Source organism: Periplaneta americana, chromosome 11 (assembly GCF_040183065.1).
Source record: "Periplaneta americana isolate PAMFEO1 chromosome 11, P.americana_PAMFEO1_priV1, whole genome shotgun sequence".
NCBI lineage: Eukaryota > Metazoa > Arthropoda > Insecta > Blattodea > Blattidae > Periplaneta > Periplaneta americana.
In genome coordinates, this window is record NC_091127.1 from 64,832,346 (window position 1) to 64,849,679 (window position 17,334).

Consider the following 17,334-nt stretch of genomic DNA (forward strand, 5'->3'; position numbering starts at 1 on the left):
CTTCTTGAAGCTCGAACATTTTATCATCAAAATTATGCTTCCTTTCATTTTTCGTCCTGCGCCGTAGCGTCGTGATCTGAGGTATCATGCCTGACCTCGCGTTATGCTGGTTCGAGTCCTTATTGGGAAGAAATTTTCTCATGAATTTTCGACTAATGTATGGAACTGATGCCCACTCAGTATCGTGATAAATTTAGGGAGCTACGATAGCGAAATTCGGTTTCCAAATCCAGCCATAACGGCTGGAGGAATCGTTATGCTGAATACATGTTACCCTCGTTGTGGTTGGATGATCGTTTTCCTCTGCTGAGACATGTGAAAGTTAGACCGGCAGCCGGTTTTTTGGTTTTATTCCATCATTGGCTGTCTCGCTGTGAATTATATTTCATTTTTGCACGAATCAAGTCTCATAACAATATTAATGTCATTCGCCGTGATTGTAGCTATAGAGTTTTTAAATTAAAATGTAACTAATTCAAATTCATTTTGTTTAAAATGTAGAAACTTAACTCTTTTTTTTTTAACGTAAGGGAGATTTGAAGTCATATTGCACCTATGTCCAATTTCTCCAATGTGAGATATCGATCCTATAACACTATCGAATAGATAACCGAAGTTTTTGCGTTTCTCGAAAGTGAAATATTCCTATCGGGACAAGTTTTCTGCGAACTTACAGGTTCGACAACAAGGAGTTACCCATTCTGTAACTTGCGGACACATGCGCATGATGTAGATTCTGAAATCGTCTAATGAATGTTCTATATCTCTATTATTACGAAACTTATTACAACTATATGATATTTAACGTTTGAAATAAATTATTATTATTTTGTTCGCGGTCTTCCACTAAGACCTCTTTGATCCTCCAGAGGGCCGAAGACCTCCATTCGAGAATCACTGCTAATGTATAGGGTTGTATAGAGGATATTCCTTTTCAGTCACCGAGTAAAGATATAAGTGAACTTTATTGAAGCAGAAAATTATTATTTTCTCTTAATGTTCAGGTTAGTTGTGATTATTACTTTAAATTTGCAGATATTGTTGCAAATTCCTTGGATACATTCATGACTGAAGCTAAGGAATTTGATGGCACATTAAGGTGACATGCTTATCCATGTTAATGCCTCATGACTCCAATAATATCCTAAATCCTAATTCTGAAAGTATAATAATGGTCATATTAGAACAAGTGTGTATTAAACATATATTTGATGTCTGAAAAAGGAGATTTCCCTAACTATATCAATGGGTTTAAGAATTACATTGAATAATAATCAATAATAAGTGCATAAAAAGCAAATTATACTATCATGGCATCTAGCGGATATTTGTGAAACTTGATGAACCAATGAACAGCTGACAGATCGATAAGTTGGAGACTGAGATGTTCAAGAAACACGACAAAGATTTAACAAACCGACAACTTCTACAAATCAATAGCAACCGAATGGACCTTTCTGTGTTCGAGATAATATATTGTCCGTAAAACTCTCTCAGTAAGAAGGAGTGAGGCAAGAGAATTCAACTGGTTTAGGTACCTATCACAAAGGACGTGCCACTGTCACCAAATTTTACAGACAATTCCGCTGTACTTAGGGATATTGTTACTGTACTGGTCATCATCTCCACATTCACGTGATTTCTAAAATCCAAACCTAAACTGTTGTAACTGCTGTACATTGATTTCAATCCTCTTGTACGGATGTTATGTATATTTTTTGGAACTACTTACAGGAGTCACCATAAGGGTTTTATTGCTCATAATGAGTTGTTTTGGCAGCAATTACTGAAGAGATTATGCGAATATTGATATCTTAACATTTTTTCAAATGAATATGTCGATTTCACTACGAAGGTTAGAAAGTACCAACGCACACTTTTATCCTCCTTCAAAATTATCTTAGGTTCTTAAAATGACAATGGTGCGGTAATGGTAATAGGTGGTCAAAGGACTAGGAGCTGATATAGATTCTTGCTCACAGGCCCAAATTCCCTTGCAAGGAAGCGCAATTGCGTAACTTTCGTGTCTCCTCTCATTTCCCTTCAATCATCGTCGTCGTAAACACCACCACCACCACCACCACCACCACCACCACCACCACCACCACCACCACCACCACCGCGATGCTGCACCAATTCTATCATCTTCTATCATCATCACGACTTTACATCAATTATATCGTCATAATCATCATCATCAACGCACATTCAGGCTACCTATCTTTCAGGGCCTACTGTGCTGTCTCTAAATTCGACGTGAGCTATGATGAATTTCAGTATGCAATTAGGAGAGTCCAGGAAAACCGGGAGGGTTTGGAATGCAACGTGGTTACATCAGCTTCTTGTCTATGCGGATGACGTGAATATGTTAGGAAAAAATCCACAAACAATTAGAGAAAATACGGGAATTTTACTTGAAGCAAGTAAAGAGATAGGTTTGAAAGTAAATCCCGAAAATACAAAGTATATGATTATGTCTCGTGACCAGAATATTGTACGAAATGGAAATATAAAAATTGGAAATTTATTCTTTGAAGAGGTGGAAAAATTCAAATGCCTGGGAGCAACAGCAACAAATATAAATGACACTCGGGAGGAAATTAAACACATAATAAATATGGAAAATGCCTGTTATTATTCGGTTGAGAAGGTTTTATCATCCAGTCTGCAGTCAAAAAATGTGGAAGTTAGAATTTATAAAACAGTTATATTACCAGTTGTTCTTTATGGTGGTGAAAATTGGACTCTCACTTTGAGAGAGGAACAGAGATTAAGGGTGTTTGAGAATAAGATGCTTAGGAAAATATTTGGAGCTAAGAGGGACGAAGTTACAGGAGAATGGAGAAAGTTACACAACACAGAGCTGCACGCATTGTATTCTTCACCTGACAAAATTAGGAACATTAAATCTAGACGTTTGAGATGGGCAGGGCATGTAGCACGTATGGGCGAATCCAGAAATGTATATAGAGTGTTAGTTGGGAGGCCGGAGGGAAGAAGACCTTTCGGGAGGCCGAGACGCAGATGGGAGGATAATATTAAAATGGATTTGAGGGAGGTGGGATATGATGGTAGAGACTGGATTACCCTTGCTCAGGATATGGACCAATGGGAGACTTATATGAGTTCGACAATGAACCTCCGGGTTCCTTAAAAGCCAGTAAGTAAGGAAGTGAGTGAGTAAGTAAGTAAGTATGTAAGGAAGTAAGTATGTATGATGTTTCCTAAAATATTTATAAAATCTTAATTTTATAAGCATAAATACTCTTCTCAATTTATTAATTTTATTTTGACCCAAAGAATCAGAGACTTGATAATCTTGTTCAGCCCTGAGCGTCGGTGGTGGGGGAGGGAACTGTTAACATTACTTACGTTCTCTTCTATTTTTAGCAGTAATCTTTCTCTTCTTATATATCTTTTTGTGAATAAAAGGGGAAATGGTTCCCAGGAAACGCTCGCGAATCCGAACGTTGCCATTTTACAAAAATCTGTTTTTTTTCTGTGTCCACTGGGCAGTAGTGCTCGCATTTATCACCCGCAGTTTCAGCTCCTATTTTATAGGACTTACTTGGAACGAAGAATCGTGACTTTTTTTTAGTGTGCCACGTGGTGCAAGAGAGCCACATTATTTCCACGTGTTCAATCCTTAGTTAGAGAAAGTACGAAATAAAATACCTTGGAATCAAGTTCAGGTGAATGCAGAACTTTTAAACTTGTCGTAACTTACAGAATGGTTCCTAGTTCCTCTCAAATGCTTTCGGGGACAAAAAAGAGTCAACTCTTCGTCCTTATCATATCATACCACATCAAATTACATTACTTCACATAATTTAATGTACCATACACTTCTGTGGAGTAACGGTTAACACGTATGACCGTGAAACGAGCGGGTTCGGGTTCAAATTCTGCTTGTGGCAAGTTTCATGGTTGAGGTTTTTCGGAGGTTTTTCGTCTATCAATCAAAGCAAAATTGCGGGGTTACTTTCGGCGTTGGATCTTGGATTTATTTCGCCATCCTCATCATCATCATCATCATCATCATCATCGTTTCTTCCTTAGTATTCGGGCTCGCTCCGATGTAGAGTCGGCAGCCGGCCGCCGCCGAACTTGGACCCCGTGGATATGTGGTCATTCGTTGTTGGTGGTAGTGTCATGCACCGTGGGCTCTACATTGAGTTCATGATAACTCGTGGGACTGAGGATGAAGGGCTGCGGTGAGGTCTACGCGGAAAGATAAAGGAACCATATAGGCTGTAAGGGAACTCGGAGGTGGCTAGCAGGGGGATCTGTAGCTCGGGGGGCCTTAGGTCATGCAAACTATTCCATCCCGGGTAGTAAAATCGGTTCACCAGAGCGGCCTGCGTGACAGGATATTTCCAGTCTGTGCATTCCCAGAAGGAAGACTAATGGTTAGCAGATATCACACACCACTTTTTCTTAGTGTCGTGGAGAAGAAAGCATGTATACGGTCAACCTTAATTTCCACTACTCATACACTGGATCTGTGGTTAAAAAAGTATATATCATCTAAAGCGGCAAAAAAATTTTTATAGCTATTATTAAGTTGGACGTAATAAAATTGAAGCCCTGTCGACAGAGACGGTTAAAAATTCTTAGTGTTACTTTAAGAAAAACTTCTTTCATGTTCCGACACATGATTGTGAGTCACTAAGACCACGGCTCAGATGGTCTGACATTTTTGCCAAAGAGGCGGGGAAACAATGGTCGAGGACAGCAAACAACAGAGTTTTATGGAAAAAACTAGGAAAGGTCATGCTAAATATATAACATAATCAGTGTTAAGATAGTGTAAATAGTAAAGTCAGTGTTTGTGCAAGTGTGAAATAAACTTTGTAAATAGTTAAGTCAGCTGGCGACAGCATATGAAAGCACGACAAGGATCCAGGAGGGAATTAAGATTGACACTGTAGAGATTTACGCAACATGGCCGCATCCAGCAGATAAAATCCTGATTAAAGAAAAATCAAGTCATCAAAGCTACAAAGCAGACATCTACACCGATGGCAGCAAGGGAAATCGGGAGTTGGCTCAGGTTTCGTCATATTCATGGATCAAGAATTAGTCAACCAGCTACAATATAAACTACACAGACGGCGGTCGAACAACTAAGCGGAACAGTAGGGGAGACTGTTGTACCTTTGACATAGTGTACCTTTGAACACTTGGAACTTTTTTGTACTAACAATGTCATTCTGTGGTTGCCATTGATACTAGTTTGTCAAGTAAATTCCAGAGTGCACTAGTGTTGTAGTTAGAGGTTTTTCCTCACAGCCATTTTGTTTATGTTTTGAGCACTGAAAACGAACATTTTGTTGCCTCAATTTTTATTTATTTGTGTTCATGCTTTGTTTAATTTCAAATATTTGATATCACAGCTTGGTTGTCTGCAATATTGTGAGCAATACATTGTAATAACTACTCTTGTTGAACCTAGCCTAAACCTAGCAGTATGCTTTTTTCTAAAGCAGGCATAGTCCTGTACCTTTGAATACTATTACGTAATGTACCTCTGAACACTGTTCATAGGTACAAGATGTTAGTAAAATAATTATATATACTGTACCAGCCTATCATAATAAGTTCTTAACTGAAAAAGTAACACGTGTAATTATTCGTCACTTGAATTTTTACCAAATTTTAAGTTATTTTTATTATTGTGTATTCCACTTCAACAATGCCAAGAAGTAAAACTGGCAAAACGAGGGATCATATTGATACAGATGAAATGAATGCTGCAATTACCAAGCAATCTGTATCATTGCGCAGTGCAGTTTTTAAAGAAAAGAACATCTCTGATCATTACGTAGGAGAAATATTAGAATCTGATAATGTGGCTACTGAATATCAGGTGAAATATTTGAAAAGGATAAAGGAAATAAATTTATTTATGGCAGTGAGGGCATTTTTGACGTCAATGAATTAGATATCGTTATGAAACTACCAAAACCAGTGAAATACGATACCTCCTGAAGACAGAAGGGGCAACTCATTTTTGAAGTTGATTTCTGCAACAGCCCTGAATTTAGTTTAAAATGATTATATGACACTGGAGATGTTATTAATTTTTTCATTTCATTTTTCAAATTAAATTACGATGACAATGGACAGACTGATGCTTTCTAGAACTTTTCTATTAATATAAATTTGTATTATGATATGTGATGAACAATTTTTCTTAAGTTTCCTTAAAAATTCACTTAAGTAACGATGCGTTCAAAGGTACACGAGGGTGTGTTCAATGGTACATGATCATCATGTACCTCTGAACAAATTTTCAAATTTTTGTTTTTCTTTGAAAGTTGAAAATGTGTTGTCTAACATGCATATTAGAGACATGGTTAGATAAAGAATATATTTTTTGTCTTAGTGTATGTATTTGTAACTTAAAATAAATAAATATAAATTATTTATATATAAAATAAACAAAATTGTTCAAAGGTACAACGGACTCCCCTACGCAATTAAAGGGTTGATAGGAAAAACAACCCATGTCAGTTTTAGCCGAAAATGAGATACTGGTACTAATGGAAAGCTAAAATCATGTGGCGTCTGTGTATGCTTAAAATACAAGCAATATATTTATAAAGCATTGGGGTATTTATACCTTTACTTTAAGTTTCTTATCCTTTTACATAACGAGATATAATGTTTTTCGCTCCCCTAAAAAAGTGTTTTTTTTACATGGGTTGTTTTTCCTATCAACCCTTCAATTCTCAAAGCCCTAGAACAGCTGAAGTACTCCAACAACTGCAGGATGTTCGAAAATCAGCAGCCATCCATACCGACAGCAGAATCACACTGGGTTCCTTACGAAATTCCAACGACCATCACCACCTGATAGAACAAATTCGAAAACAGATAAGAAAACTGGAAACATTAAACTGGACTATTCACTTCGCATGGGTCAAGACACACGATGGACTTGCGGGGAACGAGCTGGCCGACCACTTGGCAAAGCAGGCAGCAAGCAACAACGAGTTGCCAGTGAGCTTCGACAGGATACCAGTCAGCGACATCATGCGGGAACTTCAAGAAGAAAGTGTGGTTACGGGGAAAGTGAGTGGCAAAACACAAAAAATGGTGCATTAATAAAATCTTTTTTTCCCCGTGTAAAAGAGAGGTTAACATTCCACTGAATGGAAAGATCACAACTTTCCTAACTGGGCATGGAAAAACCGGCTGTACTGGAATTGGTTCCCAAATCTGTGAATTAGTTCCCAGTTCGATCCAGAGCTATACTCGAATTGGTTCCAGGTTGATTTCTCCTGTGTACTGCAATTGGTTCCCGCGCTAGATCAAGACAGAAAAAACATTTCCCTTCCCATTTTATGCAGACTTAGGACTGTCAACTACTGTCTACAGTAGTAGATATGTTAAAAATGTTTTGTGCTTGGCGGACACGCGGCGTCGAAAAACTTCACAATTTTATCCCTGTACTGGTAAAAATTTGAAACGAACGATTTGAAATTTGAAACAAACTATTAACATCCATGTCCCACACAGCGCAGATGGAGTCACGGGTCATGATCGATTTTAGGTGGCGTTATAGGCAATAGCAACTACTCTGCTACATGATCGATTAACATCCATGTCCCACACAGCCTGCTACAAAATCACAGCCTTGGATATTTGAACATGGGGAACCAACTCACGTTGTTGATATTTGAACATGGGGAACCAACTCACGTTGTTGATATTTGAACATGGGGAACCAACTCACGTTGATGATATTTGAACTTGGGGAACCAACTCACGTTGTTGATATTTTGTTTGGGAACCAACTGCAGAACAGCGCAGATCAAAACCCGGTGCTTACTTATACAGATTTAAGCTGAGGGTCAACCCGTCGTGTACGTGTGGAGCAGAGGAAAAGACCGTCGACCATCTCCTTTTCGAGTGCCCGAAAATGGACAAAGAAAGACTAGCATTCCAGCGGGAAATGTTGTAGTGATATGTAGATGGATTTATTGAGTAATATTATACATACAAATTTTATATTATCATAATTTTGTCTAAAATCCAATGCACGGGTCTTCTGACTGTACGTGCTTTGTACCCGAAACAAGTCCTCCTTTGTAGGTTCCCCCCACAGATTACATCCAACTACTCTCTAAAAGAACACACATATTAAAAATGGAAATGGCACAATAAAACACATTATATCATATTATATCCAAACCTAAAAGACCTAAAAGTGTACAGTTGCGTGGATACTATTATCCCTTCCTCAGTTCGCGTCGCAAACTTCGACAGCTGCAGCTCTAATCTTTCTCGTCTTCAAGAGGAACAATCCAGTCTTTTGTTCCCATTCTCTATTCCCCATGAGGTCAAGACATGCAAGCGAACTCCGACTCTGACTTAGCATCGAGAGTGGTAAATATTTTCTCCGCGCATGTTCCAATTCGACACACAATAATAAAATATGCTCATATGAATCCTTTTCTTTGCAAAGCGGACAAAGACGCTCCCCTTCTTCGTTGACAATTTGTTAAGGAAAACTGGCAAATGGACTTTCACAAAGCGTAAACTGATGCAAGAACATGCGCACACATTCATAAACTATGTCAATACTATAAATTTAGACGAGTAAACTTAGGATAATTTAATCTAGGATAGATAGGAGTAGGCATTAGATATAGTGAAAGACTCAAATTTTCACAACAAAATAACAAACCTACATACGCCAAGAGAGTAACAGAAACGAGGCATAATGTATTATATTGTTAACATGAGCTAGTAAGACATGTAGTATTACCTTTATTGTAAAGGGACATGCCGTTCAACTAATATAGAAAAGGAGGCCTGTGGGAGGCCTGTGGGATATCATGACTCGCATTCATTCATAAGTCTTGAGGTAATTATATATTATTGAATTGATCAATTTGTTGAGAAGTACAGATTTAAGTATTTTCTTATAAGTAATTCTTTCAATTAAACGAATGTGTTCTTAGATAAATGAACAATATTTGTTATTATGGAAACACAATTTTAGTATTCTAGCCGAAAGCATACTTCCTTTCATTTTAATATCTTTAGTTAGCTTTTTCTCAGCGTCTCTTTTTTTCTTTGCGCATTTCAGCATTGCAACATATGCTAAAATTAACTTTCAACACTGCTTTTACATTACATTAAGGGTAATTGACGAATGTATATAATAAACAAGAAAAATAAAGCAATTAGCTAATTAATTAAATTACGTACGAGATAATTTTTTTTTTAAATTTCCATCACAGATGAGAGATTAAAGCACAGAGTGGCTGGCCTAGTATGTAACTTTATTGAGGTGGAAAATATACACTACGTCATATATTTAGGAGCATAAAGGATATAACAAAATCAGCTTTCAATAATTCAGTAAAACCTACGTCTCTGCGAAATTAGTGTGATATATATATATATTTTTCCTCAGATTACATCTGATACATCTGACATCTCAAGACTTTTGTTTCAACTATAGTTTACATTATTAACTGCACATTAGTTGTAGAATTACATTTCAATTACACATAACTACCATATGAAATCTCTTCTTTAACTGTATAAAGCAGGGATCGGCAAAAATGTAATCGTGATCACAAGCAATAGTGACTTCGCTGGGGCAGCGCAGTAAACTGTCTTTGCATCACCCCCTCCTTTACGTGCAACTCCCCTACAACTCCTGTACACAGGCATCTATCAGTGGTGGGTTACCTGATTACATTTAGATTGCATCTTTCTCAAAACCTTCAACGTCCCGGAAGAGTGTGTTTAAGGAAGAATGGGAGGAACAGTATTTATTGTGCATATGGTGACAATGTAGACCTCTCTTGTGTTCTAAATTCTAATAGACACATATAAATCAAACATCTACCGACATTACAACACGTGATAAGATTATCAAGGTATCGCAGGTAAACATGAATATTTTCAACGTAATTTTAAACGTAAATGTGTACAATAGAAAGTAAGGATAAAAATAATTTTCTTTTCGTAAGTCTGGAAGGGGAGAAGCTATAGAAACAATAAAAAAAACTAAATTAAAGTTACAGTTCCGGTACTAAAATATGATGAAACAATCTATGAGTCATAGGCAACTCCATGCAATTTATGTTTTTTTGGGAAATCGCAAAGTCATTGAAGTGCTATAATGAAGGACAGTTAATTAAAACATGTCTGAATAAAGTTGCTAACATTATTTGTCCTGAATAATCTGATGTTTTTAACAGTATGAAATTATCCACACGGACAATACAAAGGAGGATAAGGGCTATTGAAACACTAGCTGAACGATAAATAAAATCAAACATGCCTAAACAATGGTTTAATCTCTTGCTTTAGGTGGAAACACAGATATTGATACAGTAGAATTGGTAATGTTCACTTACGGAGCTATGAAGGATATCTCTGTATAAGAATGTTTGATCGATGTCATAGTCGAAGGAATTACAACAGGAGAGGAGTTATTCCAAGCATTGAGAAAATATATAGAAGAAATGAATCTGAACATAAAGCAACTTGTATCTGTAGTAACATACGGAACTCGAAATATAACTTTAAAAAAAGTCTACTACGTTGACTAACGTGTTATTAAGAGAGCTGGAAATAAGTGGGGTCATTGTATAACACACCAGACTGGATTAGATATATCTAAAATGCTCTCCATTGAAAAATATGTGTAGTCCTATCATAGCTATGTTTGACTCTATATCCAATATATTTCCAAACAATTGTTTTCTGAACGAAAACTTGTAAAATCTAAACAAAGATCGTGATTAGCAGACGAAAATTTACGAGTTATATTAAGAGTGGCAATTTGTGACGTATTTTCCTAGTTTATTGTAACACAGTAAAAATAAAAGTGAAGTAAAATATAATCTGTCCATCTATAAATCAATATTGTTTAGTCTAGTTAGTCGCTTGTGTTGAGAGTCCGCCACTGGGATCCGAACGGAGTGCTCTATACTCCTCGATTGATATTACATCTTATGTATTGCGGCAGTGATGTCATCGTGGGTACAAATTTGCCGACGGCTGGTATAAAGTAACGACAATTACAACCGCATTAAAGACGAAACTTTGGAAAGGTCTCAATAGAGGATATGAGAAGCACTGACTATACGTCAAAGACTTATAGCATATTTGACGAATCTCACTTACGGTAAGGAATTCTTATAATACAACTTCTTCCCATTTTATATGAAGACAAACATAGAGATAATAAATTTATTTTTTCTCTAATAACATGTACTCGATTTCCGTCACTCACCCAATCGTCCCCAAGTGTCAGCGACGTGCCAAAGCTGTAGCTCTTCTAGCCGTCCGGTAGGCTCCACTGAAAATCATGAAAATTTTCCAAAAAGTATTATCGGCTATTTCACATCATCAGAATGTATATTTTCATACTCCAAATGTATTTAGTTCAATTCTGATTACAAATATGTTTATTTGGTTTTTAAATTAAGACTGTAAGGGAACTATGCATTTAAAGAGCTGTCAAATTTATTTTTCACAAAGAATTCTTTTTCACAAATTTCTGTTTACAAATCTAGTAACTTTTCGTACTCAAGTTGGCTCTCTGCAGTTACTAGACGAATGTAGCGGAGGAGAATTTTAATTTACATAAATATTCATTTAACTTTCCAATCCATTTTTCCGTAAGTTTATTTTTCTTGATTCAAAACCAACTTTTTTATACGAAATATTAATCAATCGGGATGAAATTTTTACAGAAAGTGTTTATGAGGTACCTGCATGTTTCATCGCACGTATTTTGTGAGAAATGCTGTTAGTTTATTTTATTAATATTTTTGCATGAATTGTAGGAAAAATAACATTTTTAAAATTTCAAAACAAATTTTCATAATGAATAAATGATATATTTCACAAAATGAATGCATAGAATATTTCTTTGAATCTTATTTGTCTGATGAAACCAAGACAAAAAGCTAGAAATGAGAAACCGAATGCTCGTATTGCAGCCAAGTATTCTGTTCGAATGTTTAATGGCCTAGTTTATGCTAAAAATTATTTATCACTGAAGTCGGACGAAGAGAATGAATACTTTGCGTTGGTATGTTACGATTGAAGTTCACAACAGACCAGTAAGAAGAGAGGGTAGCAGGCAAACTACAAGGGATGTACACGTCTCAGATTCGACCATTGTATTAATTTCAAAATTTAAATGTCGGGAGAGTTATTATGGCAAGGGAAAACATTACAAGAAGCTATCTTCCCAACTCACCCAGTTCAATGTAGAAGAACTATGGCTTATGTGGAAATGTGAAAGGAACGATTCAGAATATGAAAATTCCTTATTCCTCAAACAGATATTTTAAACTGTTTCACTCATATTTTAATTTATCCTCTGCAAGTCCAAATAATTCTTTCTTACTTATGGCTTTAAAGGAACCCGTAGGTTCATTGCCGCCCTCACATAAGCCCGCCATCGGTCCCTATCCTGAGCATGATTAATCCAGTCTTTACCATCATATCCCACCTCCCTTAAATCCATTTTATATTATTCTCCCATCTACGTCTCGACCTCCCCAAAGGTCTTTTTCCCTCCGGCCTCCCAACTAACACTCTATATGTATTTCTGGATTCGCCCATACGTGCTACATATGCTGCGCATCTCAAACGTCTGAATTTAATATTCCTAATTATGTCAGGTTTAGAATAAAATGCATGCAGTTCTGCTTCATGTAACTTTCTTCATTCTCCAGCAACTTCATCCCTCTTAGCCCCAAATATTTTCTTAAGCACCTTATTCTCAAACACCCTTAAACTCCATTCCTCTCTCAAAGTGTGAGTCCACGATTCACAATCATACAAAACAACCGGTAATATAATTGTTTTATTAATTATAACTTTCAGCTTTTTTGAGAGCAGACTGGATGGTGAAAGCTTTTCAACCAAATAATAACACGCATTTCCCATATTTATTCTGCGTTCAATTTCCTCCCGAATGCCATTTATATAATTTTGTTACTGTTACTCCAAGATATTTGAAAATTTCCACCTCTTCGAAGGATAAATTTCAAATTTTTCCACATAATTGTACCTGAGTAAATTAATTTTATGCCATCCTAGCATTATCAACAGGTTGTTACCACATCCAATATCGTTCGTAATCAGCTTATTATGGCACGCGTGCCAATAATAGCAATGGGTATTCGCTATGAACGTTTGGGTAGGAGTACATGCAACCCATCTGACTATCTTGCTTATCGCTTCTACGCGCAGTGTAAGAAGAAACGAAATGCAGGACACAAGGTAAGGTATCATTTATTTCCAATCTTTAACAATTTTGTATCACATATAACAGTTCTGTGGTACAGAGAAACTATATTAATAAAATAAAGGAATATTTGTAATATCAAATTTGATACCTTAGCCTATAGCTGGAGTTTGTAATACCTGCAAGTTCATCCATTTCTCTTTATTCAATGTCAATGCCAGGCGCAAATAATCGAACCGAACATATGAAGACTTTATCAGCTATGGATAATTTATAATTTATTTCATACAATTTATATTGCTAAGATGACATAAAGTATAGAATCCAACTCGTGGACAATCTTATCATGACACTAGCAAAAACTGTCACGATATAATCATCAAGATTATCCACTTGTTGCATAAATAAGTACTGCTGACTCTCCTAATTCTTGACTTAGATTCGTTTGAAAAACACTGAGTACATTAATTCTATATAAGGAAAAGAGTGACTATAAATGCTGAAGAGAAGTGGAAAACATAATCAACTAAGGTATCTAATGAAATAAAAGAGAGACACTAAGGACGTCAAATTTGTTTGATTAGTGTTTGACTTTCTTTTTTTGGAACGTGTCATTCTGACTCAAGTCAGTTTAGAATCCACCCAGGGACGTACGGAAGGAGGGGTTACATGGTTTGAACCCTTCTTAACTTTTTTCAGATATGACATAACAACGCAGAGCTGCACTCATTGTATACTTCACCTGACATAATTAGGAACATAAAATCCAGACGTTTGAGATGGGCAGGACATGTTGCACGTATGGGCGAATCCAGAAATGCATATAGAGTGTTAGTTGGGAGGCCGGAGGGAAAAAGAGCTTTGGGGAGGCCGAGACGTAGATGGGAAGATAATATTGAAATGGATTTGAGGGAGGTGGGATATGATGGTAGAGACTGGATTAATCTTGTTCAGGATAGGGACCAATGGCGGGCTTATGTGAGGGCGGCAATGAACCTCCGGGTTCCTTAAAAGCCAGTAAGTAATAGTAGTAATGACATATTTAGATTTGAATATTTTTTATCCATAATCGTTTCTCTTTCTCTAATTTTTCACTGTCAGAGTAACAAAATCTACATCAACATAAGGTATAGTAATTCCTACACCTCCTTCAATATAATTTCTATGCTTGGTACTGTGGCACGTTCGAATTATAACAATATTATTTTAATTATAGAGAAACCTACCGCCTAGTACCGAACTTGTAATAAAATGAAGCCGACACAATATAAAATTTAATTGGTTGTGAAACATATCGAACAGATTACTTTGACAGTTCTGCAGTGCAGATGTTAAATATTGCACATTGTCTATTTTAAAATCATTTTCAGAGCGGTATTCACCCGTTTGTTAGAGTCCTGACTTTATTTTGAAACATTCGTTTAGCGTTTCGTGTATTTGTCAGTTCATATTTTAGTAATAATAATAATAATGATAATAATAATAATAATAATAATAATAATAACTTAGTTATTTGTTTACTATTGTTTATTGTGCTGTACAACAGCCAGAGGAGGCCAATAACAGTTCAGCTCAAATCATAATTACAATATGACAAAATTAATAATGACAAAATCACAATAAAAGTGCATAAAATAATTATTACACATAAAGACAATAATTACAATTAACGACAATAATGACATTGAATGGACGGAATAAAATGGGTGACAAAATACTTAAAATAACTGAAAATGAAAGGATGGAATCATATAAATGAATAAACTACAAAATGATATAAAAGATAATGAGAATAATATTATAATACACATTTAAACAAAAGACATAAATTAAACTGATATAAAACTCCAAAAGTATATACTACACATTAAATGGATCCAAGTTAGATCCATGCAAATTAGGATATTTTATACATCTGCAAAGCAGAGAGAGAGAGAGAGAGAGAGAGAGAGAGAGAGAGAGATTTGGAATTTCTATTGTAAAACTTTTTATGAAATCTTAAACCCTTAACAGGAATACGAATACTGATATTGCTTAGGAAAGATTCACAATCAATATCACCGTTAAGGACTTTACAAAAAAATAAATAATTAAGATCTTGACGTCTGGCAAATAAACTCCTTCAACTAAAATATTTGCAGTTAACCTTATATTTATAATCATCAGAATTAGGTAAAAATCTATAAGAACACAAGGAAATAAATTTTCTTTGAATATTCTCCAGCTTAGCCGAGTCAGTGGAAGTAATGGAGTTGCATACAACAGATGCATATTCAAGCTTGGATCTAAGCAATGTATAGTATAAAATTAATAAACACATAGGAGTAGAAAAACAATAAGTTATAGATCTAATTAGACAAAACATTCTTAATGAATGGGTATAAATATATTGCACATGATCATGGAAATATAATTTAGAATCAAGTAAGACACCAATATCTCTAATACTATCTTTCCCTAGTAATTATAACATTATTAAGAGAATAATTAAATTCTTGGGAGGTAGTTTTACGTGAAAAGGGAATAGCAAAAGTTTTGAATTTGATTCCATTTTCAACAGTCCATAGTGCAATTGAATTAATATCATTTTGAAGAATTTGACAATCAGCCAAACTACTAATTTTACTAAATATTTTGAGGTCATCCGCAAATAAAAGACAGCTAGAACTTATTCTTTTACTTATGTCATTTATAAATAATAAAAGTAAGAGGAGCCCCAAAGTAGACTTTTGAGGAACTCCACATAACTATTAAATGGATCCGAGAGAGAATTACGTAGTCTAACACAAGATTGTCTATCTGTTAAATAGTTTTCAAACGAATTCACGTAGTTATTGGAGAGATCAAAATTACATAATTTATATAATAAACTTTTGTGAGGAACAACATCAAATGCTTTGCTAAAATCAAAATAAATTGAGTCAATTTGACCTTGAGTTTCAACAACAGGCATAATGAGATTGAGATAGGAAACTAAATTAGTAGTTGTAGATTTACCTTTAGTAAAACTATTTTGGGCGGAATTGATCTTATTTTTGACATTTAAGTGAAATGTGTTTGTGTGAAAGTTAAAAAAAAAAATTAGAAAATTTGTTCAGAATAGAAATAATAATAATAATAATAATAATAATAATAATAATACTAATAATAATAATAATTTTTACTAAATTTAAAATACTAATAATGTAAATTGTAAACAATTGTAATAATGACTCCCCTCCCCCCCCCCCTTCTACAGAATTCTGCGTACGCCACTGAATCCACCTCTTCAATTTCGGAAGAGATATTCATGACACGGTATACAATGAAGATATCTTTTCTTTCACGCCGGAAGAAACATGCGAAATTTTATTTTACCCACCCCTGTGCGTGAGTGCAAGAGGAAGGGATGTTCTTCCCTTCTCACGGCGGTCAATCCTTTCAAAGGCGCTTCCTTTGACGAGGAACGTCTGGCTGGCGCAGTGGATTGAATTATACGGCAAGCTAGAGCACAGGTATATGTGCTGCTTCACAGTTCGCTACTTTGTTGGGTTTGACTCTATGCGGCTGTATGTTTTAAAGCGCCCTTCCATAACTCTTGTCTCGATTTTGCGCTGTAGAAAAAAATGTTATTCTATTGAAAAATTGAGGCGAGTATTCAACTTTCTCATCTGTCTAAATTAATGAATATTGCGTTATGTACGAAGTGCTTGCAGCGGTCTTTGAACGAGGTGACTGGCCAGCTTTCTATTCCCTCTGCAAGTCGGAGATGATCAATTGAATGTGTTTAGAAAGTCTCTTTTCAGTCTCATCCAGCATAGAAAGAAGAGCGCAATACGTGAAGAAAAACAATGGAATGTCTGATGGATACATAAAGAAACAGTCGTAAATAACTGCAAAATAAAGAAGTAACGACGCAACATTTTAAACATAAATACATGAAACATTTAATAGATAATCGCCACCGGCGTAACTCAGATTGCAGGGGTTTGCCTGCTGATACGGAGATGCGGTCGGGCGTGGGTTCGATTCCCGCTTCGGTTGATTACATGCTTGGGATTTTCCCAATGTTTTCCCCAACTATAAACCGAATCAGGGTTTATTTTTAGTGTGCAGTC

The 17,334-nt window shown here is 35.7% G+C and overlaps 1 protein-coding gene across 1 annotated transcript in view; it reads right to left on the reverse strand.

The window, feature by feature from the left end:
* Nucleotides 1–17,334, reverse strand: part of stg1 (stargazin-like protein) — a 1,309,117-nt gene that overhangs the window by 470,500 nt on the left and 821,283 nt on the right. The window contains exon 3 of the mRNA XM_069839565.1: nucleotides 11,267–11,332. Coding sequence (XP_069695666.1) covers nucleotides 11,267–11,332 — 66 coding nt within the window. The remainder of the gene's footprint in view (nucleotides 1–11,266; nucleotides 11,333–17,334) is intronic.